Below are 25,819 nucleotides of genomic sequence, written 5' to 3' on the forward strand. Positions count from 1 at the left end.
GATGACCAGGGACTGTTTGCTTCTCATAAAGTCTGTAAAATCCCTTTGGGGTTCCTGGAGTAAGTGGGGCCTTTCTGAAACATCCTGTTATTTTTCCTCCCTTGCTGCTGATGACGGCACAAAGCAAAAGCCCTCTCTTCAGACTCCTTGTAAGAGTCTAGTACCTACTGCAGACCCCTCGTCTAGCATGTATCATGCGTTTTAACTCTTTGTCTACATAGTAGAGTGTATTGTTTTCCTGTCCTCCTGAGCAGGAGCCTGGGTCTCACTCACCTCCGTATTCCCGGCACCAAGCTCAGTGTAATGAACAGGCCTGTGAGGAGTATTGGAATAAGTGGGTGAACAGTGGGAACACCACAGTGCTGCAGTGCCTCCTGCACACTCAGATACTGACTCCAGGTTTGAAGCCATCAGTTAACCTGGGACACAGGGTCCCAGGGCCTCAGAGAAAGTGTCCCCTGCCTGTGGGCCATGCTGTCTCTGTGGGGACGGGGGGAGGCAGGACGTGCGTGGGTGCCCAATGAGTTATGAAGGGGGTGATGTCACCTCTGGGCTGTGGTGTCCCTAATGTGCTTATCGCTGGGGTGTCTTTGTTCTGGCCCAGAATTTGAGGCACATGTTGCAAAATTCTCCCATTTTTTGTGACTTACCTTTTTGAGCCACAAAGACTGACAGATTGAAATCTGCTAACTGCTTTAAGTTGATCCAGCAACAACACAGTTTTAAGGGTAGTCAAACATGGTTTTCACTTCTTTGGGCTTAAAAATGATACCTTAATGAATGTTAGTTCCAAAAAACATAATCTGCTACCTCTGTCTTTGATGTTTAAGTGCTTAGTGCCTCCACTGAAAGAAGTGGGCAGCTTTACTGGAGTCAGAGCCCCACAGCAGCTGGTGGACCACGGGTTGTGACCAGTCAGCAGTGGGCGCTGAGATCTGGATGCCACCCCCGGCCCTCTCCCACTGCTGCCGGGTTCATCTGTCTCAGTGTGCACATGACCCTGTCACTCAGCTGCTTCAGCCCCTCTGTGGGTGCGCATCGCCCTCAGGACAGAGTCCCGGCCCCTTAGACTCTCGTGACTGCCCACGCCCTCCACCTGGGCCCCTCCCCAGGAGGCTGGCCACGCTCCACCCGTCACTCCAGGTTCGCCTCTCAGTCCCTGCCAGGGGCCCTGAATTAGCACAGGGGTCTGCAAAGCACGGCCTGAGCCTGATCCCGCCGACCACCTGGGTGTGTATGTCCCACAAGCTATGAATGAGTTTTACATTTTTAAATGGTTGAAAAAATATTAAAAGAAGACTCTTTCATGACCTGTGAAGATGCTGTGAAATTCAGATCTGCGTCCACAGTTTGATACATGGAACACACGTGCCCCTTTGTTTATGTGTTGTCTCTGCACCTTACACTGGCAGAGTGAGCAGATGTGACAGACCCACAAAGCCAACAACAGTTCCTCTCTGGCCCTTTACAGAAGATGTTTGCCAACCCTTGGATTAGTAGTGGTTCCGACGGTGGGTGGGGAGAGGGCAGTGATCCCCATTAGCCACCTCCCAGGCTGCCCCAAATGAACACACAGTCTCAGTACAAATCGTGTGCTTGCTTTACAAACACAGCTCCCTGACAAGCCCCATAGGGCCCCTCCCCAACCCATCACTCCGCGGAACCGTCCTGTGCAGGCTTTTCCTCTGTGTGGAAGGCCCCTTTACCAGACTGATATCCACTCGTCACCAGCTGAGATATCCCTTCCTCCAGGAAGCCTTCCTTGGCCACCGGGGCATCTTCTGTCTTCGAGACCCCTCCTCTGGGCTCCTTGTGCTGCCTCTGTCTCGTCCCTTTCACACAATATTGACTTGGCTGGTGTACTGTCTGCCCTCCTTCGCTAGACTGCAAACATCAAGAGGGCAGGGACCCTGTCCTGTTCACTTTCATATCCCCAGAGCATAGCCACATCTGGCACATTATTAGGTCATCAGTAATCAGGTGTTGCGTACATGAGGGAACGAGTGAATGCAGAATAAAGGGCCCATCTGTGGCAAGTAGAGGATGATTCTTATCAGCACAGACCACTGTGGCCTTTAGGAAGATAAAGGAATAGATGGGCCTTGGGTCCATTGTGCATCCACATGGTGATAAGTACTTTTATATGGTGTCTGATGACTTTATCCCAAAGCCACTGGCCCTGGGAATCAGGCCGTTTATAAGAATATTCCCATTTACTACATGCTTTACTGTGTGTCAAGCACTTTTGCTAAGTACTTATTTACTTAACCTCTTATAATCCTCGAAAAGTCCCGTGAATTAGGAGCTACTATCGGGTCTAGCAAATTGAGGCTCAGAGAGGTTAAGTAACTAGTCCAAGGTCACATAGCTAATAAGATTCAGAGCTGGGTTTTGAACCTGCTTCTCTCTGACTCATGCTAATAAATCATTTGGAGAGTCTAACCGTCAAAGCCCTTTGGAATGGGAACCAGAGCCGACTGAAGCAGGTTATATCTGTTAGAAGGACTCGAGTGCAGTAAATTTCTGACTAATGCACTCATGTTCTATTAATAAATGCCTTGGCCATCTGCCCTGGACCTTGTGATATTTGCCTCTTTTTTTGTAACCTCTGAGGAGTGACTTGTGTGCGTTATAGGAGCTTGGGCTCATTTCGCCCCCTCCTCCCTCTGGGGGAACACTTGGAGACAGCCCCGCTCCCTAGCTGGGGGTGCAGCCCAGGAGTCACTCTTGGCACGAGCTTTGCCTCCTCTCCCACCTGGGCTCACGTGTCCCCCCACCCCCCTCGTTGGCAGTGAGGGGGCCCCTTCCCACAAGCGGTGATTCCGGCTGTGCGGCGTGACTTTCTGCACCCTCCCCGTCCTCAGACCCAGCCCGTCGCGGCCGCCCCAGGACAGCGGGTGCTGGAGGTGCCGGCTGCCGAGAGCCTGGTCCTGACCGTACAGCCTCAGCGGGTGGCTGTGAGGCCGGCCCGGTGTGGGCAGGATGCTGAGGAAGCCCCACTGGAGCCACGGCCCTGAGTCACCGCCACCTGGCCGCGCCAGGGGCCGGCTCCCAGCGCCGTGCGTGGATAGTCTCACCTCCTGGTTGGCAATATAGAACGTTTCTGCCTGAATTCTTACAAAAGGAATATCCTGTCCTCTCTTCCGTTTTTTTTTTAGTAATAATTCTATAAAACAACCAGGTTTTCCTTTTATTTACTTTTTTTGTTGCCTTCATGAGCTCACAATGGTTGTAATAAAGCTTTTGTTTTTATTAAAATATGTATATTCATTATTTAACAGTAGAAAAAAAGTGTGAAGAATAATGGAGAAAAAAATCATCTAAAGTTCTCCCACACAGAAATAACTGCCTTTTGTGTTAGATGACCTCCATTCTGGGCTCTTTACAGGTAACTAGGTTATAGCATTATTTTAACATTTACTTGTTTTCTTTATATTAATTTCGGATAACTAGTTTTATGCCATATTTGAAACTATGGATATTCCTTCGCTCAGAAGAAACATTCTGTCACCCTCTTCTCCCTCTAAGTACATCTCTCCCACCCCCGTTTCCCTTATAACAATCACTTTTTCTATGCCAGTAAATCATATTCATTGTAAAAAGTCTAGCAAGCATGGTAGTTCAAAACATTTTTAGCACAGAGAGAACCACTCTTACCTTGGTGGCTGCGAGCGTTGGTTGGGGAAAAGGCCGATAGTTTAGGGTGATGACTGTGTGGGTGTGTGTGTGTGTGTGTGTGTGTGTGTATTGAATGCGCTGCCTCTATACACACGTGGCTCAGTGTTGCCCTTGGCTCACAGGAATTAGTGCGTCACCCACCGTGAGTTAAGGACACCAAAGGACCGTGGTCACGTGGTGGATTTTCCTTTTTTTAAGAGGTGGCGGTTCCGAGACTGCTGGTTCCTGGGTTACTCAAGTTCTAGATGTGTTACATCAGTACTTGGGAGCGAGGCCACCTGGAATCTAAGAAGTGTTCTGGCCGCCACGGCGATCTCTCTTCCCAGGAAAAGCCCTGTCGTCCACGTGTGCGTTTCCTGCTCCACACTGCCCGGTGTCGGGACTCTTGCTGGCTTTTCAGAGTTCGCCTTTAGGTTTAACTTCCTGAAATTGATCTGCTTGGTGACTCTGGCTTTATTTTACTCTCTTGCAAAGAGGGGAATGGCAATGAACAGACTGCATTTTATTAGGTTTTTGCTTCAAAAAAATTCAGGAGTGATCCGTGATCTCTACTAGTTTGTTCTTTTATGGGCACCCAATACTCATCCTCTGGGAGTGGGACAGAACTGACATGTACCTTAATTAAACAATCGCCAAAATGTCAGGGAGCCAACGTTCCCAGTGGAGATTCTGGGGTCACCCCACTGCTTTGTTGGGCTGTTGTTTTAGGGTGGCCCCTCTCTCCCCCTCAAAATCCTCACGCTGCCTGGAGCCCCCCAGGGAATTGGGTGAGCCAGCCCTGAGGTCAGAGGTCAGAGGTGCTGCTGCCAGCTGGAGGTAAAGAGCAGCCCCAAGGCCAGCCCCCCAAGCCACCACCAGCAGGCCCGAGACTGGCAGGGATTCCCGAGGGAGATGACTCCAGCCCCGTGCTCATGGTGAGGTTTTCTTTTACCATCTTTGTAAAGAACACTGGGGATGCTGCCAAAGAGCATGTTGTGCTTCAGCCTTTGATCTTGCCCTGGGGTCTCCGGCCCCTGGCTCCCTAGGCATCGTAAATGTGCAGTATTGTGTTACTATTTAATGGTGAGCTCCTTGCCCCTGGGCCTGCCTTAACCGGAAGCCCACCTTTATGTAGCCCGAGGTGTTCTGATAACTTAGCCAGAGTGAGGTGTTAACCAGAGCATTGATGATGTTCGCTTTTAATTTCCTGACCTTAGAGAAGGTGGGGAAAGTGTGGTGCTAGTGAGGAGGTGTTCTGTCCCCAGGCTGGAGTGGGGACAGCCCGCGTGAGAGGCCGTGTAGTTACCACGTGGACTCCAGTGTCGCACAGGCCAGGTCTGAACCCCACCTCTGCCATTTCTAGCTTTGTGACCTGAGCCGAGTGACCCAGCCCATCCAAACCTCAGTGTCCCTCATTGGTAAATGGGGCTGGTAATAGTACTAGCTATCAGCTGATAGAATGAGCTGGTTCATCCCATTCCTGGCATAGAGGACTAGTCAGTATGTGCTAGCCCATCTCCACTCATTATTAGCCCCTCGTTCAAACCTTCCCAAACTCAGTTTAGACCCCCCTCTTCTCTCTCCCCGTGTCCCCAACATTTTCTCCTCACTCTGTCTCCTGGGCCTCACGGGACAGTGGTCCCATCTGCAGAAGGGCTCTGGCCAAGAATTAGATGAGCTCTCGATTATTCTCGATGAATCATTTTTACGTGGGTGATTGACAGCCCATCAGGCAAGTATTCCATTCCACTTCGGGTTTCTCTTCTTCTGTTCTTCGTCTTCCCCTCGCCTCAACACCTGCTTTGAACCGCTTTGGACTTAGGATGTCGGGAGAAGGAGCGTTCGGTGGAGTTGTGTTTAGAACCCCTGCTCTTGTGCTTCATTCGGGTCTCTGACACACGCTCGTGCTCCAGCTTCAGCTCTTGGTTTCGGTATGACTAACACGCAGCAGCCGGGCATCGAACATTCTATATATAAAACCCCAGATCAGAGAATGGAAACACTGTAAAAAAAAATTAAAAGGGTCGAATTATGTGGGCTATTTGGAAACCGTTCAGTGGGGCAGTATAATTTTTATTTTCAGAAGCTTATGCACTGAACCCCACCCAGCTTCCAGCTCCTAAGAAAACTGGCGGAAGATGCCTGCCAAGTTTCCTCTCAAGGGCAGTAAAAGAGTAATCCTGTGCATCCCGGTTTTCATTTTAAAGAAACAGGAGACAGGCGGTGGCCTTTGCTGTCTTCGCAAATGAGCTTCCTTGCGCTGGGCAGCTAGTGGGTCTGGTGGGGAGCATGGGGGTGGGGGGGGCGGGGGTGGGGGGGGCAGGGGCGGGGAGGGTGTTGTCCACGCAGGCTTGACAAGTATCTGGGCCCAGTGTATTCACAGTGCCCTGAAGAGAACACTTACAAGTCTGAGGAGAGCGCTGGTACTGGGTTGTTGAGTTGGGGGGACAGTTACGTTATAGCCTTAATGGCTTTTTGGTGAGTGGTCAGAAAAGCTGGAGTATAAATCTGTCTAGTTTTCACGAAACAAAGAACCTCTTCTCTACATGTAAAATTGTGTGTGTGTGTAAGGGGTTGGTGGTGGTACAGCTGTGGGGGAAATTAATTCAGAAATTAAATGGTGGAGCGAAAGAGAGTGAAGGGTTTTGAGGGGCACACTTTGGTGCTAGAGCACACACGGGCCAGTCGGAGGGTAGGATCCTTGTGCTGGAGAGGACTTGAGAAGGATTCGAATCGACCCTGTCTTTTACAGAGAAGAAAATGAAATCCCCATCGATTTGGCCTTTGGGCTAAGCCCTGCTTCTGAAAAACCATTGCCCTGAAAGTCTGGTTTGTCAACCCAGTGTGCAGTCCATCTGCTTCTGGCTTGGTGCTGCTTGGAGGAGCCAGTGACTCTGCCTGCTGAAACCCAGGTTGAATTCCTGGTTGGCAACTGCCAGCTGGAAGGCAGGGTTCCCCTTCTGGGCTGTGGATTTCCCGTCTGACTCAGTGGCGCCCTCTCTGGGCGCTGGTGGAGAATCACCTGGGAAGGAATTGTGTTGCTCTTCCAAACCCAGGGCTGGAGCAGAGCCGAGTGACCAACACTTGGCAAACAGCTTGGAGACACGGGGATCAGGTGTGCGTAGGCTTCTTGACTCTGCTGGTTTCCTGGGAGGTGCTGGGAATTTCCCCATTTCCTGGCAGAATTATTTTCATCTCTAAATTTCAGAGAAAGAAAGAGGAGTATTATCCATTCTTACCTGTGGGAAAGGTATTTGAACCTCTTTGTGAGGGCAGTGGGGAGTCATGGGAGAGTGCAAAGCCAGAGTAACGTGACCAGGGTAAGGAGGGGGACGGGGAAGACTGAAGGCAGGAGGCAGGAGACATGGCTGCTGCAATATCCAGTGAGGGAAGATGGTGGCCCGAAGGGGGGTCGTGGCCGGACAGATTTTTGAGATATTAGGGTAGGAAAAGCAGCAAGGCTTGGGGGTTGATTGGATGTGGCGGAGGAGGGCGCTAGTTGATCAAGATGACTCACAGGTCTGTTGGGCAGCGGGGTGGATGTGGTGCTGTGCTCAGAGCGGGGCAGGTAGAGGCGGCGGCTCTGAGGGTGAGATGATGATTCCGAGATGCCCAGGTTGGGCAGCCGGGTTGAGAAAAATTGAGTGACGGAAGCTTATGGCTCTGTCTAGATGAAGAGATGTATCGGCTTCACACGTCAGAGCACATCCGAGTGCAACATTGTTTCAACTGCAATGCTGATTGTATAGAAGAAGGGGGCAGGGATGACTGGATCGTGCCTCCTGCTCCCTGCTGAGTTCAGTTCACAGTGACGATCTGAGCGAGGTGTGTGGGTTTTCTCTGTCACTGGTAAGGAGTTCAACAGGAATTGATGAGGGTGTCCTTACTAACCAACAGGGGGAAAACATTCCATCATGACTGAAATAAACAAGTTTTCCTAAGGATTTTACTAAATGGAAAAAAAGAGATGCCCTTTTTTTCTTTTGTTTTTGGTGTGTTTTTTTTTGGGAATCTCTTTTTCCAGAATGACCTTGCCCTGGGCCCACATCATAAAGCTTGGAATTTGTGTGGGGCAAGGAAGGCATAGAGGAGTTGAGAGAACTTAAAGCAAATATATTTCGTCCCCAGTGAGAACTGCTGAGGAATAGGTTCATGTGGGGGAGAGAAGAATTTCGGATTGACATAAAAGAGGCTTTCTTATGGGGCACATTTGGGAGACGAGCTGTGGAACTGGATTCTGGAAAGATTAGAGGGAACGAGAGAGACAGCCTTCTGCTGTAGAGGTTCATGGGGGGCTGGAGGTGCCGGAGACCCATTCCAAGGAAAGTCATGTTTCTGGATCTCACTTTCTGTTTCCTCCTGTCAAACCCCAGGCCCAAACAGAACAGAACCCTCTCTTTTCGCAAATAGCGCTGTTTAACTAAAGGACACAGTGGCCAAAGGTCGAATGTCATTTTGTTTTGGCAGCTTGAGACTTGAGAGGTAGAAATTCTAGTCTGGTTTGGGTTCTGACCCTCAATAACCTTGGGCAAGTCGCTTACTGGGGGCCCTGGTTTTCTCATCTGCAAGATGGGTGCCAAGAGTGCCTCCTGAGGTCTTGGGGGATTAAATGTGATTGTGTTGAGTTGTTATCACAGTGCCTGGCACAGGGTAAGCTCTCAATGAACGTCAGCTGTGGCTGTTATTGATCATGACTGCCCTGCCTCCCTCACTGGAAGAAACTACTCGATGTTAAAAGTCTCTTAAAAGCAAAAGGTGCTATGCAGAAGCTGTGAGGCTATCAATTGCTATCATTAATAATGGGTTCACAATTCCTTTTGCCACAGTATTAAGTGAAAGCCCCTTTGGGTGGGTGATGACTGGGAACATGGGGGCTATTAATAATGGAGCCGCCAGCTCCTCTCACTAGATCCATTGACATCATATTTCTCTCTGGGAATCTTTTGACAAATCAGCTGGATTTCCTATTCCCTTGCCCTAAGCACTGTGAATTTGATCCACATGTCGCCCGTGTTGTTCCTGTGGGTTTATAATGGAGAAAGGGGGAAGAGTGGGCCTGCCCCGGGACCTGTCGATGTGTGTGGAAACTGCCCAATGTTTGGGCTGTCCGTGGGCTTTAGCTTGCAGTTAGGGGAGGTTTCTCTTTGTTGTACTGGTTTTAATGCTCCAAGCCAGCTCTTCCTGGTGTGTTTGGGTGCTCAGCTGTCAGGGAGAGTTTCTGCTGTGAGGGCAGTGCTGGGGGCGGGGGACCCAGTCTTGCCCTCCTCCTCCTTCTCCTCCTCCCGCTGGAATCGCAGCTTGGAGGAAGTGCTTTGATGCCGTGCTCTGCCAAGTCAGCGCCAGATGTGGTGGGAGGGGCCGCTGCCATCAAGAGGGCGAAGGGAGATTCTGGGGCAGGCCTCAGCCACACCAAGGCAGCAGTGCCCGCGGAGGGCAGGGAGGCTGCGTCAGGGGAAGGGCGGGCTAGGAGGGCAGGGCTGACCCTCAGCTGAACCTACGGAGTGGTCAGAGAACGCTGCTAGGTCTGGGCAGAAGGAGGGCGGCCCTGTGTGTTTGCCTCGAGAAAGAGAAGCACATGCGACAGCCTGGGGACATCTGTGGGTGAACCGGGCACCAGGAATACGGCAGTACTGTCACGTGCACAGCCACTCAGTCAGAACAACGCGGTGCGCTTGCTGGTGCGCTCACCGCATCTGGCTTACAGAGGGGTTAAGTGTACACTTTCTAGAGCCGTCAGACCTGGATTCGAGTCCTAGCTCTGCTACTTACTTGAGCAACTTATTCCAACTCTCTGAATGTCTGTCCCCCAGTATCTAAAATGGAGACGGCAGTCCCCGCTTTGTTGGAAGAATAAATGCGATAATGTAAATAAGGCCTGCGTCCCTAGCACACAGTAGAAGTAATGGCACCATCTCCCGGCAGAGCATTTACTCTGAGCCACACGCTAGCTCTGAGCCACACACTGGTCCAAGGGTAGCCATCCTACAACTCAGTCCATCCTCACGGCTACACTACAAGGAAGGCACTGTCGTTATCTCCAGCTAGCACACAAGGAGTCTGAGGCACAGAGGAGTGGAGTGGCTTAGCTGAGATCACATGGTGGGTTAAGTGACAGAGCCATGAACCCAGCATTCCTGCTGGAGGGCCATCTTAACTGCTCGGCCGCATGGCCTGTGGCTGTTGGCATCCTTGATACATTTCTCTGTTCGTGGTAGGGAATTCTAACCCAGATTTGGCTACGTCCCAGGGGCTGTCCAGTTATCTCAAAGAGTTTTAAGAAATTTTCCCAAAAGTGACTGATTAAATTCCTGTGGGTATTTCTTTGTCAGGGGGTTGGACAAAGAGGCATAGATCAAAGAAACAGCAGTTACCAAAGCTGGGACTCTGTGTGGCCACCCGCCCTGAAGAACCAGCGTGTAATTGAAGCCGGTCTGATTTTGTTTCTCTGGTGCTTTCTAAGAAGCCACACAGTGGGGGGGATTACAGGCTGCCGCCCCTGGGACTGGTCTGACAGCTCTGCTCCTCAGCTGTTGAACTGCTAATGAGAAACACCGGGAGCTGGGCCACATCCTCTTCTTGGGGTGGAGACAGAGCACTCCTTTCTCTGTGGTCTCTTGTCCAGAAGGAGAGGAGGTGGCTGGGGGAGGGAGGGGACTCTGGGGGCGAGGCTGCCCTTTGGGTGGGCAGGGTGGACCTTTACGTCCCCGAGCTCCGTGCAGATGAAGCCAGGCCTCCCCGTCAGCCACACCCTGGGTGCAGCACGGTGCCCGGGCCGAGCGAGACCCTGGAAACGTCCAGGACGTGAAGAAGGGAAGGACGAGGGCGCTCTCGTGTGGCCCACGAGCCCACGTACGCCAGTTCCTTGTGCAGCTGTGGCCTGCGGAGCTTTCCTTCCCCCAGGGTGACCTGTCTGCCTTGTTTCCCGCAGGTGTCCTCTCCCTCCCCGCGTACTTCAGCCCCTACAGCGGCGGGGCCCTGGGCCATGACGAGCGGGCGGAGGCCTACGCACAGCTGGAGCTCCGCACCCTGGAGCAGTCCCTCCTGGCCACCTGTGTGGGGAGCATCTCAGAGCTGAGTAAGTGTGCCGTCCCCGCCCAGCTGGCACTAAGGGCAAGGCAGGGACGAGCTCGCCTTCTGGACTCTGGCCTCCTCCTCCTCCACGCTTCCTGCCTTCTCTGAAAGCCAGGTCCTTCCAGGCCAGAGGTTGCAAACTGGTGGCCCACAGACATGTATGGTTGGGCCGGCATGTGGACTTGATCACGTAAATCTGGATTTCTGGGTTCTCTTGAGAAATCAGATGGTCTGGCGACCCTGTGCCTATTCCTGCATGGCGGCCCTCGGGGGAGCCAAGCAGCTAGTTTGTGTTCCCCACCCTGTGACACACCTCGCTGTCTTACAGCTGGCCTGTGTCTTCCATTCATTTTACCTGCCTGGCCCCAAAGGCTCTGAATTGACCACCAGTGTTCTTTCTTAAAAGAATGCAGCCCTGAGACCTCAGCGTAGGAAAGGGGAGATACGAGCAGAGCTGCTCTGGTGGAAGGAGGGTGTGGTCGGCAGCCTCGGCCCTGCAGTGGCCCCGGGTCACCCAGGGTCTTAGGCTCCTGGAAAACAGGGGATCCCTTTGGTCTAGGTCATCACCGTTGGACAGCTGCTTCGGAAGGGCGTGTTAGGAGGCAGGAAGCCCCCGTCCCTGATCTCTCCCTCTCTTACCCCGGTGATGTGAGACAACAGGCCCCGCTCTTCCTGGGTGCCCCTGGCTGTGTCACGAGGCCGCCCCGTGGAGGGCGCTGACACCTGCGGAGCACGCTGTGGAAGCAGGTGGCGCCCACTCTGCCGCAGCCTTTCCCAGCTGTGACTCCTGTGAGTTTTCTGGCTCCTGAGCAGTGGCTGACAGGCCTCTTTGCTTCCTCAGGACGAGCTTCCTCCCGCCTTGCTCCCTGCGTTCTCCCTGCCCCTTCCCAGGACAGGAAGTGAAGGCGCTGGCTCAAGGTGGCGCAGCAGTTGGAGCTGGGTGAGAGGTGGGACTTCCGGCTCTGTCTCCTGGGGCCCCACAGCAGTCGGGGCCGCCCCAGGACCCCGCGGGAAGCGGGCTCGGGTGTGTGGCTTGATCCCCACCCTGACACTGTCCCCTGGACAGGGGCTGTCTTTCGGGCCAAGCACGGTCCGTGTTGTGGTGAACTCTCCTGCCCTGAGAACAGTGAGGGACGCGCTCAGCTCTCAGTGCACTGGGGACCACCCTGGTTTCACGTGACATTTTGAACTTTAAGGGAGCGCTTCCTGTGTGTAGGGTGTCGCATGAAGCACTGTACGCGCAAGGTCTCACTCACTCCTCAGGACAGCTCAGTGCGGCATGTCCTGATGAGGGGACAGGACAGGACACTCAGAAGAAAAGTGACTTGGCCCGTGGCAGACGGCTCCTCAGGATCAGCAGCCAGCCCCCTACTCAGGGCTTCCTGGATGGGCTCGCTGCCCAGCCTCCAGCACCCCAGGGCAGCAGAGGTCATGGATTGGATCTATGCCTTTGCCTTTTCTCATGGCGGCCTCTGTGCCCAGGACAGTCCACAGCCAGGCAAAGAGGAGTGTTCGGAAACTTCCCTCGGGGGACGGGCTTGTCGTCAGTCTGTCCTTACCACCATTCAGCCCCGGACCAAGTCCTATTGGTTCTCCTTCTAAAACTCGCACGTTTGCCCCTTTCACCACCTCCACTGCTACCAACTCAGCCCAAACCAGGGCCATTTAAGCCACAAATTGGATTATGTCACTCATCTGTTCAGTGTCCCCTCCATTCCCCCATGGCTTCCTGGCTCACTCAGTGAAATCCAAAATCCTCACTGTAGCCCAAGATCCACTCTACAATCTGGCTTCATTGCCTGCTACTCTTCTCTTGTTGACTGTGCTCCCAGTGTCCTGGCCCAGTATCTCCCACCCCAGGCCCTTTGCACTAGCTGTTCCCTCTGCCTGTGACCCTTTCCTCCAGATACCCAAATAGGTTGGTCCTTGACTTTCTTCAAGTCTCTGCCCAAATGACACCTTATTAGACAGGCTTCCCCTGAGCACCCCACTCTCATTCCTCTGCCTCCCCTCTTGTGGCTTTGGTTCATTCAAAGTCCTGATTGCCACTTGATGTTTATCGTATGTTTACTTGTAAATAGTGTGTCATCTCTCTCCTCTGACTAGAATTCAACTTGAGAATAGAGACTCTCTCCCTGTTTAGTCCCCTGCTGTGTCCCCAGTGATGAGACCAGTACCTGATGTTGTGTGTGTGTTAGAAGGAAGGAGTTCTCTGTTGCCCAGTGTCTGTCCCCTGGGACCCACCTAGGATTGGTCTGCAGCCCAGCCTGGCCCCTCCTCAGGGCGAAGGGAAACAGACCCCAGCATCTTTTCACAGACAGCCACACAGGCTGTGTAAGCGCCAAGTTGCCCCAGCGCCCTGGCTCTGAGACCAGGCTTTTTGCTAACCCCTGTGAAGCAGGGAGGGACAGAGGCGGAGGCAGATAGTACAGTTGTTCTCTTGGAGACGAAAGAACTTAATGAGGCTACCGATACTTGGCACTGAGCTGCTTGTACCTGAAAGTTTACCCGGGTTAACATGCCTTAACTCCGTGCTGCTCGCCAAGACCAGCCTGCCAGGGAGTCAGAACAAGCTGCATTCTTGTGTCGGGCCCAGCTGTACGGGGAGCTCCTGCTTGTCTCTTCCTCGGTCCCTTTCTACCCACGAAAATGTCAGTGGGAGGGAATACGAAATAAAGCAGAACACCTCTCTTGAAAGGTAGCCAGATGGTGTATGCCTCATTTTGAAGACAATGCTGAATTCCAGACCCTCGCCTGCTGTTTTTATTTGATGGCTCATCATGAGGGTCAGACAGACCAGAAGGAGACCTATCGCCCCTCCAGTCCAGGCGCTCAGGGTTCTCAGGCAGTGAGGGCTCTTCCCATGCCTCGGGGGTTTCTGGGCCTCAGACTCAGGTCCCGTCCAGCTGATGATCATGGACTCTCCAGTGCGACAACGTTGCAGAAGCCACTCTGAGTGGCCCCCGTGCCGAATCAGGAGCGCAGCCAGCCTGGGCCACGGCTCTCAAACTCTGGTGACAGCAGGGAACTTATGCCCCCGCTCTGTCACAGACTGAAACTTGCATAAAATACAGTAAGAATGAACGTCTAGAAAAATGAAAAGACATATAAGGTGCAAGCCAATTTTTTTATTATGACATTAGATAGACGTAGAATCCCTCTGTCAGATTGCTCTGGAAGCTTTTTAAAGCTCGCTCTCAGTTTCTGAAATTACCTTGTTGTGGGCCGGTAACAGTGTGCAGCCCATCCAGGCTCACAGACCATGCTTGAAGTGGCCATGGTGCAGTGGCCAAGTGCAGGCATTTGGGACACAAGGACCTGGTCAAGTCTGGCTGGCTCACTGTCTCGTCGTGCGAGTGGGACAAATCATGTGACTTCTGTGAGCCCCTGTCCTCACCTGTAAAATGGAAATACCTCCCTTACGGGGTAGTTGTAATATAAATGGGACTTTGTCTCTTTTCGTGTCTGTCACGAAGCCTTGAAAACATAAGGTGCAGGGAAGAAAAGCCACCTGGGGGGCTGTCCACAGTGAGCGGCTTTCTCTGGCCGTCACGAGGGCTGTGGCGCAGTGGAAGGGTCTAGAAGCCGCTCCGCGTTGTCTGCAGGCGCCTGTCGTCTTGCTCTTTGAGGGAGACGGACAGTAGCACGCAGCTGGGCTCACAGCAGTGTCTGGGGACCTCCGTCTCCAGCTGCCGCTCTGCTGCCTTCGTGTTCCCGAACCTTCGGAAGGCTTCTCTCGGTTCCTGGCTCCCTTTAGGGAGCTCTTAGGAGGTGCTTCCATGGCTTTGTGGATTTCCTCTCCTGCATTCTGGCTGGAAGTGTGCTGCCAAAGGCTTCTACACCGAAAACCATAGGACAATCATAAGTGTAATTACACATAATGACTTCTACCTCGTGGAGCCTTCGAATTGATACTTCACCAGAATTTCTCTTTGACGCTATCACGGAGTCTTGGACTTCTCCTCCTTGTGGTCCTGCCAGAAGTTAAGACATTTAGACTTGGAGAATGGGAGCCAGGTTTCAACTTACTGCAGCCAGCTGAGCTGTCCACCGGGCCTCTGGGGGCACGGGCTGGCCTGGGGGCTGTCGATGCCAGTTTCTACCACCCAGGAGCCCGCAGGCAGGGCTGGCGTGGGGCGTTTCAGGGACTCCTCCTGTCCTGGGAGACGTGGGGCAGAGGTCCTGGAGGGAAGGGCGCTGCGGGAGGCGGCCTGTGGGGTAGAGGAGGAGGAGTAATAAGACGGTAGCGAGAAGGCTGTTGGATCTCACCTGCAGCAGCTTCTCCCGCTGGGCCAAGCATGCTGTTAAGTGCTTTACGTTTATTAATTATTTGGCTCCTCATGAGTTTCGGGTTAGATGTTGATTATTCCCATTTTATAGACAAGGACGCTGAGGCTCGGACGAGGAAGTGGCATGAGGCGCACAGGCGGGAAGAGGCCGAGTGCCGATTCGGTCTGGAATCTGTGCTGTCCTCCGTTACGTGGGGGCTCTCACACCCGACTGGAATAGGTTCACTGAGGGAACGTGGACAGTACAGACGCCCGGGCCTGCCCCAGACCAGTTCAGTTGGGTCTCGGTGGTGGGAGCCAGTGTCAGGAACTCGGTGCCCTTGCCCGCCTGGCCCTGGGTGGCACGGAGGCACCCGGCAGCTGAGCCCCAGCTGCAGGGAGAGCAGAGCCAGGCACGGGGAGGAGGCCCCGGAGGGGCGTGTGGAGAAGGGTGCTGTCGTGGGAGCACGTGGCAGCAGGTGAGCTCCAGTCCAGCCCCAGCAGAAGCTGTGTTTAGAAATGGAATGAAATGGACGCATGAGGCTATTCTTCATTCTCCAAATGCTTGCTGAGCCCCTGTTGGCGGTGGACCGTGCAGGGGGCTGGGGAGCAGGGCACAGACTCACAGAGCTGCGGAATGAAGACTGATGGGGTGAATGGGTGATGAGGGACACTTCACTCACCCACTTAAAACCTGCTCACTTCTCCCACCTTGGGGGCAGCAGTGTTCAGAGGCTTTCTCCAGAAGGGGCTGTCTGTAAGGAACCCCCACAGATGGGGGGAAGCTGACCCATGGGGGAGGCCCCCACCCCGAGTTCTCAGGCCTGAGGAGAATGGAAAGGCGCCACTTTTCCCGGAACAGAGGGGCCGCAGGTGCCTGGGGCCGTTCACCCTCCGTTCTCAGCATTGTGGCCTCACACAATGATGGGACGTTTCCTGTCCCGGCCGGGGGTTTTGAAAAGACTTGACTTGGGCAGAAACGCAGCGCAGGATGTAGGGACCCAAGGACCCCACCGACTTCAGTAGGCCAGGCTGCAGCCCTGTCACGTTCCGTCCGTGGACTTGGGAGTCAGACAAGCCTGGAATCAAATCCAGGCCTTCCCGTTTACTGTCCACACGACCTGGGCTAGTTAACCGAGTGCATGGTGGCCTCCCTGTGACCAGGGGATGCGTGGGGTCAGTAAATGCATATTTACCAGACAACCCTCAGTTTTTTCATCTGTAGAATGGGGATAATACTTGACCCCAGGATTGTAAGGATCAAGTTAAATCCTGTTTCTGAGGAATTGACCGCGTGGCACATAGTGAGCACTCGGTGGTGGCGGTAGACGTACTTGAGAAGGTGGAGGTGGAGGCGGCTTCTCTGCTGGGGTACCTCGGGTGTGCACGAGCCAGCACAGGGGAGGTCCCCACGCAGCAGCACTGGTGGTCGGAGGCTGGGAGCAGAGGCCCGGAGACTGCCGTGGTCAGAGAGCTGGGGAGAGGCCCGTGCGGTGGTGGAGAGAGTGGGGGTGTCGGAAAAGAGACCATGTTAGTGTAAGTTCTGGCGGAGGAGAGCCCTGCCCAGCGTGTCATTGGGCTGTCAGAGCGAGACTGAGACCGTGAGGGAAAAGGAAAGGGAACTGCTGTGTGGAGGGGACAGTCCCCCCATTGGCTCCAGGGTGACCAGGCATTGCGCACCACCGCAGAAGAGGGACTTTTCTCCGTAGCTACAGTGTCCTTGGAAGATGTGCACTGTGACTCACGTTGTCGTCTCTCTCCTCCCTTCTGCCCTCCCCGCCAGGCGACCTGGTCTCCCGTGCCATGCACCACATGCAGGGGCGCCACTCCCTGTGTCCTGGCTCCAGCCCTGCCCGCCAGGCCCGCCAGCCGCCCCAGCCCATCACCTGGTCCCCCGACGCCCTCCACACGCTCTACTACTTCCTGCGGTGTCCACAGATGGAGTGCATGGAGAACCCCAACCTGGACCCCCCGAGGATGGCCCTCAACAATGAACGGTAGGGGTCGTCCTCGGGCTGCACGCCTGGCGGGGCATGCTACCCAATGTATGTTGACTGACTGACTGACGGACAAGGTGAGAAGAGGACCCTGGCGCCGGCCTGTGTGCCTATGAGGAGGCAGCTGGCACCGGCAGGGGCTGGGAATGCAGATGGATGAAGGCCTGGCCCTGGCACGCAGTGGGGGTTTTTCCCCCGGGCTGATGTCGTGTGGGGTCGTTGAGGCCAAGAATGCGGGCTTCGGCCTTGTCTCAGGTTTACTGGCTCTAGCACTTACCAGCTGGGCTCTCTGAAATTCAGTGGCCTCTTTTACAAAGTGAGGTATTCACACCGACCTAGACAGGTGTAGTGAGAATCAGGTGAGCCAGCGCTCTGAGAACACACAGGACGGTGTCTGGGTGGTAACTGGCCCTCCATCAATGGTAGCCGTCACCTCGTTTGATGACGATGACATCACTGTTATCATCTTTCCTGTGAGGGGTCTTAGGCATCTTTTGTTCCATCCACTCATTTTACAGATAAGAGCATCGTGGCTCTGGCAGGTTATTAGTTGGATAGCCCCAGGATTCAGGCTTGCTGGCTCCCAGTCTGGTGCTCTCTCTACACCATCCCAGCCCTTGCCCAGCTGGAGGCAGGGAACAGATGTATGCTATGAGTAGATGAACAGGTTGTGTACTACACAAGGGGACCCAGCAAGAGGCATGAGTGGGAGACACACACTGGACTATGTCCATCTAAGGACAGGCTGCCTTTTCTAATTGGTCGGCTCAGAGGGCCACCTTTTTGAAATTTTCTGCCTAGAAAGGGTGCTTTTCTTTGCCCCGTACAGCATATATGCTGGCATAAGCCTCACCTGGAGGCCACCACATGGCCACTCAAGGCAGGGTCTCTCCGTGGGCTCGAGAGTCGTGTGCTTGAAGGTCCAGGGAGTGGAAGGATTTGCCTTCAGTTTAGGAAACCCTGTCTACGTACATCACTCTACACAGCAGGGCCAGGAAGAGGGGAGCCCGAGGGCTCTGTGCCCATCGTGGAGGAAGATGACCTGAGACCTCGATGCAGAAAGTGCTGTCGTTCCTAGTGCCCCCCCGCCCCTTGTCTTTGGATGGCGTGGGGTCTCACCAACTTCTTGGTCCTCACGCCCACCCCACAGCCAGGCCCACTTCTCCGGTGCCTCCACGGGCACAGAAAACAAGGGTGCGAAGGTGGACTCCTGCCCATGGCTCATTAAAGATGGCCACCACGAACACATCGGAAATCCGCAGACAGACGGCAGACACTGGACACTGGGAATGCCGTGGCCCTGGAGTCAGGGGCCTGGGCACAAACAGCACCTCTGGCATTCACGGACCTTGAGACCTGTGTGCAAGCTTCCAGACCTCCCTGCGCCTCGGTTTCCTCAGCTGTGAACGTGGGGTGGTACTGAGGCAGCTGTCGGGATGAAATCATGACAGTCGGCCTTCCTGGGGCCTTGACTCTGTGCTGGGTGCTGTGCTGACTTCGTGCGTGTGCGCTCGCTTATGCACACGCTCCCAGGAGATGGGTGCTCTTCACAGCCCGTTACAGATGGGTCATTGGAGGCCGGGAGCCATGTGGTGATGTGCCAAGGCCCCGGGGACTCTGCTAACAGCCACTACCCATGTTGTCTGTCGTTACGGGCGACTAAGGACACGCGTGCAGTAGAGCCTGGGAACGCGCGTACAGTAGAGTCCTGTACGTCTGCCAGCGCGGCTGTTGTTACTGGTATCGCTATTAGATCATCACTGTCTTTCTTTCTCTGGGAGATGGACAGTGAATACAGGACCGAGGCGGGTTGCTCTTGCCCTGACACAGAACAAGAAGGCAGTTTTGTGGGGCCCGGCCCAGTGGCATAGCAGCTAAGTGCGCACGCTCCGCTTCGGCGGCCCGGGATTCGCAGGTTCGGATCCCGGGTGTGGACCTATGCATTGCTCATCAAGCCACGCTGTGGCGGTGTCCCATATAAAGTAGAGGAAGATGGGCACGGATGTTAGCCCAGGGCCAATATTCCTGCCCCACCCCACCCCCCAAAAAAGAGAAGGGAGCAGGTGGAAGCCCCAGGTGTCTTGAAGGAAGCACCCAGCAAGGAGGTGGAACCAGAGTGCGAGCCCTAAGCCCCAGCTGCTTCTGATTTGTGGAGAAATTGTTGTGGTTGCCGGAGCTGGCTGGGAGGACAAAGGGAAGGAAAACTTACGGGTGACGGGGCCTTGCTTTGTTAAGGTTCCCAAGGGTGCTGGACCCGCCTGGTCACCCAAGCAAAAGGAGTCTGGGAGGAGAGGACGGGGCGCCTTCCTTGGACCCACTGCCTGGGCTGGGCTGCTTGGCCCTCTCGCTGTGACCGTGGCTGTTGGCCGCGGGGCAGGCCAGGGCACTGACACCTCTGTGGGCGCTGTGCTGGAACCCCTCGGACGTCTTTGTGGCTACCCCCGGCTCTCCTCCTGGAGGAGTCACAGCCCCAAGGCTCTGAAAAGCAGCATCAGGGTTCTGTAGGACCTCAGCAGCTCGTCTGTATGTGCTTGTGGTCGCTGAGCTCCAGTGGTAGCACACACACGTGTGTGTGTTTAGCTATATCCTTATTTAAAAACCACACTGCCTGTAGCACAAAGAAATTGGTAGCAAAGGCATTTTTCCATGATTCATTTCAAGTGAGTATTAGACACATGAGAAACTGGAACCACGGTTAGGAAAAAAGAATCCAAACGTTTCGGGTTGGGCACTGCAAGGAGGGCACCCTAGAAATACCCAGGCCGGCAGGCGGCCCGCAGCTCTCCAGTGCCCGGGTCTTGGCTCCTGAAGCGCATCCTGCTGCGTCTGGACTCCCTGTGATGGGACCGGCCCCGGAGTCCGTGGAGGGCCGGCTGGCCATTCCTGGGGCCACTGAGCAGGCTGTGTGTCCCCTGAAGGCACCGCCGCCCTGCCATCCTCACCCGAGCTCCGGGGAAGCCCTCTCCTCTGCACAGAGCAGCTGGAGTCTGCTGGGGCTCCGGGGTCACGCAGCTGTGCCCTTGTGAGTCTGGGGCCGGCTGTCTGTCTGCTGCCCAGCGCCCCCCCTTCATTCCCTGGAGTTCCTTCCTCTGCCCCACATCAGGGGCATGGGGGCCAGGTCCACAGGTTTCGGGTGTGACGGCGGGTGTGTAGCCCCAGAGACCTTCTGACAGGGGATTTGGTGGTCTGGGGATTTCTGGGTCTGTCTGTTACTACGTGACCTCTCCCACTGCCTCGCACACGTGGGCTAAGAGCTCTCAGTGTGGCCGCGTGGGTTTGGCCACATGGCACCATTGATGGTGCTGCTCAAGTCTGTGCTCACAGATTTTTGCTTTGAAAGAATTGCCCTTCTTATTTCCAGTTAGGAGCTGTGTGACCACATCTGTGCCGATAAAGGGCGGGGACGTTCGTCCCTCTCGTGTGAACCTGCTGAACCACGGTCTGCCTCTGCGCTGTTCTGGGGGGGCCTTAGCACCTCTCTGTAAGGGCCCTTCTCCCCAGCCTCCAGCTCCGGGGGTGGGAGGGGAGATGGTGGAGGAGGGACTTGTAGAAACAGCGGGAGCTCAGGGTGGCCAGCAGGGAAGCTTTGCAAGGGACATGGAGGCACTGGAACGACTTCCATCTGCTGCTACAGTCAGCCAGGCAGCCCAGGGGAGAGCACAGGCTTTGGAGCAGAGGCCCGGGCTCAGATCCGCCCCCCACGCCTCAGGCTCCTGGTCTGTAAAATGGGGCTGAGTGGTCTCGCTGGGGAGGACAAAGTGAGGTAGCACATACAAAAGTAGCCAGCTCTGCCTTTTAAAGGGCGTTTCTACCCACTTCTGTTTCTCTTGTACCCAAATCAGCAAGGTAGGTGCCAGCATTACCTCCATTTTACAAGGGAGGGCGGGAGGCTGGGGGTCACCTGGCTGCTAAGCAGCTGGGCAGGGATTCGAACCAGGTGTGTTTGACCTGAAAGCCCTTGCCCTGCACCATACCAGCACAGCTTTCCCAGCTGGCTGCTAAGACCTGGTCCTGACGCTCGAGGACAACCTGGGGCCACCTCCTCTGGGGCCCTTCCAGCCCCACCTTCCTTGCCACTCACGGGGAGCCCCACAGCTGGAGCCTCCCTGCACCCTCCCAGGATACCGTTCTTGCTGGCAGCTCTGCAGCACAGGCACCAGCGAGGCACAAGGCAGCATCTCAGACACAGGATTAGTCACAGCTGCTGCCCTGCAGGGCATGTCATCACCTGAGACCAAGCTCAGCAAGAGAAAGAACTTCCTGTCAGAGATCCAGGGTTACCCTGGGAGAGGGAGCAGCCTCCTTCCCCTGAGGTCTGGAGGAGAATGGACAGCCATCTAGCTAGCTGTGGTCCTTGCTGGTCGAGCCTGGAGGCAGAGGGATGGGCAGCTGGAATAGCATCCTGGATGAAGGATACCTCCTGGGTCATCGTCCTCCAGGGAACGAGGAGTTTGAGAAGTGGGGAGAAAGGCCACGTGGACATGCGGAGTGGCAGGAGGTCTACCAGCTCGCCCGCAAATTGCCAGAAGAAAACATTATTGAGCAGAGTGCACGAAGGGAGACAGACACTGTGCGGGGGCGGAGGTGGACAGGAGGGGAGCCGATTCTCCACGTCAGAGTGTCGGGTGCTGGAGGGCCCGGCTCACCGGACAGCGTTCCCGAGCACACCGTCCGGCAGCAGCAGCAGAGCAGCAGACCTGAAAGGAGTATCTGGGGCTACTGGGTGTGACGGGGACCACTTGTCCATAAACCAGTCCATCTGCCGAAGCCTCGGGCTCTGGGCCCTTGCCTCCCTCTCCCCAGTCCTGCACGGTGCCCTTCGTGGAGGGAGGCACTCTCAGCAGGCTTGGGGCCTGCCGGTGTTCAGGACACCAAGCCAGGGGGAGCCCAGCCAGAGTCTGATTTGGGATGGAGCCTAGAAACATGTGGTGTCACGATTTCTTACAGCTGGAACTCGGTCTGAGGAGGGAGCTGCTATCCAAAGATGTGCATTTGATCTAACTTACTGCTGTCTGATTTTAGAACCCTCAACCTGTCACTGAGTGTCTGAAAGCTCAGGTTCTATAGACAACTGAAGTTTAGTCTGCAATCTCCATAAGGTGTGAAGGCTAACTGAGTTCACGGACATGATACTTTTAGAACTGTAGCTGGGACACAGGAAAGGCTAAGCATTAGTGACTCTGATCATTAACATGATTATTTGTGTTAGGCAGAGGGAATGTGGCACGTGGGAGAGTCAGCAAGGAGCAGGGTGACAGAGCCAGAGAATGGGGGAACGTGGTACAGAGCGAAGCTGCGGAGGGAGACAGACCTCGTGGGCTGAGATGAGGAGAGGGCTGAGCTGTGGCCTAGGAGGTCCAGGCCCGGCGGTCCTGCCCAGTGGTCCAGCCCCAGTGGTCCACCTGTGATTGGCTGGTTTTTATTGCTCTCTCCCCACGCTTGCCTTCTCAGGGCCTAAACCCCTGAGAGAGAGGGGAGCAGAAGGTTCCAGGAAGGCCCTCCCACACTGTGTGCCTTAATGCCGTGAGGAGATGCACTCCTGCCAAGATCCACCCCAGACGCCCCAGCCAGGAGCAGCTGGTGTGTGGTCCTGCACCACTGGGCGGTTTGGGAGGGACAAGTGCAGAGGTTGAAGTCCTTGACCAGGTGAGGTCCTGGTGGGAGATAGTGTGTGTCTGGCCCAGCTCTTGGCTGCCTTCTTCCATGTCGTGCTGGCTGAGAAGTTTCCAGCAAGTCAATGAACACGACTTGGAAAAGCTGGAGTCGGCAAAGGTGTCAGCCTTTCCGAGTTCTGTCCACTCCCCTTGAAGGCCACACCGGTGCTTCAGATGCTGCCAAAGGGCAGGAGGAGGCCGTGAGCCCCTTGGGTCACCCTACAGGCGTTCTCTCTGCTCCCCTCTAGCAGTGCGACGTGTCAGCTCATCGCTCTAGGCCTCGGTGTCCTCCTTGGTAAATTAGTGAGGGTAATGAGATGGCTCCTAGCGTTCAATGAGAACATACAGTAAAGCACTTACTTGGTGCCTAGCATATAAAAAGTACTTATTGAACAGTGGCTGCCACCCCCTCCTCCTCCTCATTATAATGGTCATAAATGTGTTCAGATGACATGTTGACATCCAGAATAGACTGTCTTCATTGACGTGGTATAACATTTCTTAAAATGTGGTTCTCAAGTGGCATCTGGGTTAGTAATGTTACCACATACAATTACGGATGCTTCTACTAATGTGACCCCTACCACCACCACCACTAACAATAATAATAATGATGCAACTGCTGCTGTGACTGCTCCTTACAATCACCACCACACTAGTTTTAGCTAGCATCACAGAGCACATGTGAAGTGACGGATGCCTTCTTAAGTCCTCTATCTATTAACTCGTATTTCTCCCTGGGCCTCTGTGGATCAGTGGGGAAGGGATATAAGAGGATTATAAAGAGTGGCTTATGTGATGGAGTCTCCAGCCTAATGAGGGAGGCAAAAACAAGACAGAAGGAAAAAAAGAGCAGAACCCACCAAACAGTGTAAGAGGATGCGTTGGGCCAACCCTCGGGCCCCAGAGCCCGCCCAGGTTCAGTTCCAGCTCTGCCATGTGCCAGTGAGCTCGGCCGTGTCGTTTGGCCTCTGTGCCTCATTTTCTTCTTATTGTGTGAATAATAGCGTCGCCCGCCTAGGGGCGTTGTGGGGGTTAATTGAGTAATATACGTAAAGCACTTAGAATAGTGCTGCTGTGTGTCCGTCACCGTCATGGTCATCATCATCTTCAAGGGGGTCTTTGAGAAGGCTGGAGTAGTTGGGGGGTGGCGTCAGGACGGGGATTTTAACTGGGTCATAAGGGACAGCCACAGGAGAGTGGGACAGGTGGGTGGGTGGCACAGGCAGCAAAAGTCACAGAAGAACTTTAGTTGTTTCAAGTTCATATTTCGTGAGAGAAATGGGTCTACATTTTAAAAACAGAATTAAGTGAGTTGGTTGGTTTGTTTTTAAGTCGTCACTGACTGTTTCTGTAGACAGATGCTTCTCGGTGGGGCTCCAGCAGAGAGGTGCAAACCCAGTCCCCCACCTCAGGCTTTGTGATCCAGCAAGTCTCCTGCCCTTCCAAGCCTCAGTTTCCTCCTGTGTAAAGTACAGATCTGGGCAGGGCTACTTCCTGGGGGGGCTCCCCACCTCCTGGGGAAATGCCCCCACACAAGTGAGGTACACAGCGAGGAAAGTCACCTCTGTTCCACCCAGATGCAGAAAGGGGGCTGTCTCCCCTCAGAGGAGCACTTTGCATGAATAGACACACCCACAGGTGGGCGTGTGCTCAGTCTGAAGAAGTGGGCTCATTAATCTTTTGCTCAGCTTGCACAAGTGTTTTCTTATCAAATAATAGAGATGATGGCAGTGGTGGCTTTATGCTACTGACTTGTGGTTCCCTTAAATACCGTTTCAAGAAGATTTGCAATGTTAAGCTCTTTTCTCTCTTTTCCTCTCCCCATTTTTGTGCATTAAATTTCCATCTGTTTACCCAAAATGGAAGTAAAAGAAATAAGAATAGCTATTGGGTGAATTAAGTGCTTGCTTCCATGTATCCCCAAGACTGGCACAGCCAGTGCCTTGTGCAGTGGCTTGTTATGGTCTGCGGTCCACACAGGGGGCTGTGCCTCCCGCCCCAGTCCTTCTCCATCACTTACCCTCTCTTTATTTTCTTCAGAGGCTTCCGCCATCTGAGATGACGTTGCTCATGTATTTGGTTACTTACTTGTCTGGCTCCCTCCTCACCCCTCTAAAATGTACAGACCATGGGTTGGCCTTGTGCCCACTGTGTCCACTCCACATGGAACAGTCCCTGGTGCATAGTAGGCAGTTAAATATTTTGTTCAGTTAATGAAATAGGCTGTAAAGCCTAGAGGTTGGTCTCTTTGGAGTCAGAAAGACCATCATACAGGGTCTCTGCTCTGCCATTTACTAGCTGTGTGACTTTGGGCAAGCTGTTTAATTTCTCAGGCCTCAATCTCCCCAGCGTTAAATGGAAAATGGCTTGATCTACTTCCAAAGGTTTCTGGGAGGCTCAAATGAGGTAACATATTCAAAAGACTTAGCACAGAGCAAGCTGTTAACACACAGTAGCTGCTGCTATCAGTGTAATTACTGTTTTCATAAACCTACGGAAGGACTAGACTAACTAAGTCGTGTTTAATGCATTAAATAATCCAAAAACAAGGGTGAATGTAAAAATCACATCTGTTCAAAATGCATGTTCTCTCTCCCTCTCTTGTACACCTCCTTCAGTCCCTGCCCTCACTTCCCCCTTAACTCAGCCCTGACAGGAGCCAGGGAGCCGGCTGAGTGACAGGGGAGATGAGGTGGACCACACGGCACAAAGCACTAACCGAGCGAGGGCTCTTTTGGACGGGGACGTTAACAAACTTTAGATTTATCACAACCCCCCACCCAAGGATTTCACAGAACTCTCACAACTGGGTTTCATCCACCCTTTGGTTCCCAGTCCAAGCAGTGAGCCAAGCAGCCTCTCAGGTTAACGATGTGCTGTGTCCCAGGCCCCTGCCTGCTGGCCTGGCCACAGAGCCTACGTGTGGTGGGCTGCCGCTGCCGAATGGTAAGCTCAGGTGTGGTGTGATCTGATTTATTTTTATGTGGGCCAGAAGCGTCTGGACAGAGCTTTACAGTTTATAAAGCACTTTAAATACACAGCTGTCTAGTAGATCTTCACAGTGGCTCTTGGAGGAAGCCGTTACCACTCCCATTTACCGATGAGCAGACTGAGACCTTGAGGGGGGAGAGGGTACCCAAGGTCACAGCTAGGAAGAGGCAGATCCGAG

The 25,819-nt window shown here is 54.1% G+C and overlaps 1 protein-coding gene across 2 annotated transcripts in view; it reads left to right on the forward strand.

Moving 5' to 3' along the window:
- ABTB2 (ankyrin repeat and BTB domain containing 2) overlaps window positions 1-25,819 on the forward strand; it is a 168,744-nt gene that overhangs the window by 112,513 nt on the left and 30,412 nt on the right. For both annotated transcript variants that reach the window (XM_058527166.1, XM_058527167.1), the window contains 2 exons: window positions 10,586-10,732; window positions 16,780-16,993. In XM_058527166.1, the coding sequence (XP_058383149.1) occupies window positions 10,586-10,732; window positions 16,780-16,993 (361 nt within the window). The remainder of the gene's footprint in view (window positions 1-10,585; window positions 10,733-16,779; window positions 16,994-25,819) is intronic.

Source organism: Diceros bicornis, chromosome 31 (assembly GCF_020826845.1).
Source record: "Diceros bicornis minor isolate mBicDic1 chromosome 31, mDicBic1.mat.cur, whole genome shotgun sequence".
In the NCBI taxonomy this organism is placed as follows: domain Eukaryota; kingdom Metazoa; phylum Chordata; class Mammalia; order Perissodactyla; family Rhinocerotidae; genus Diceros; species Diceros bicornis.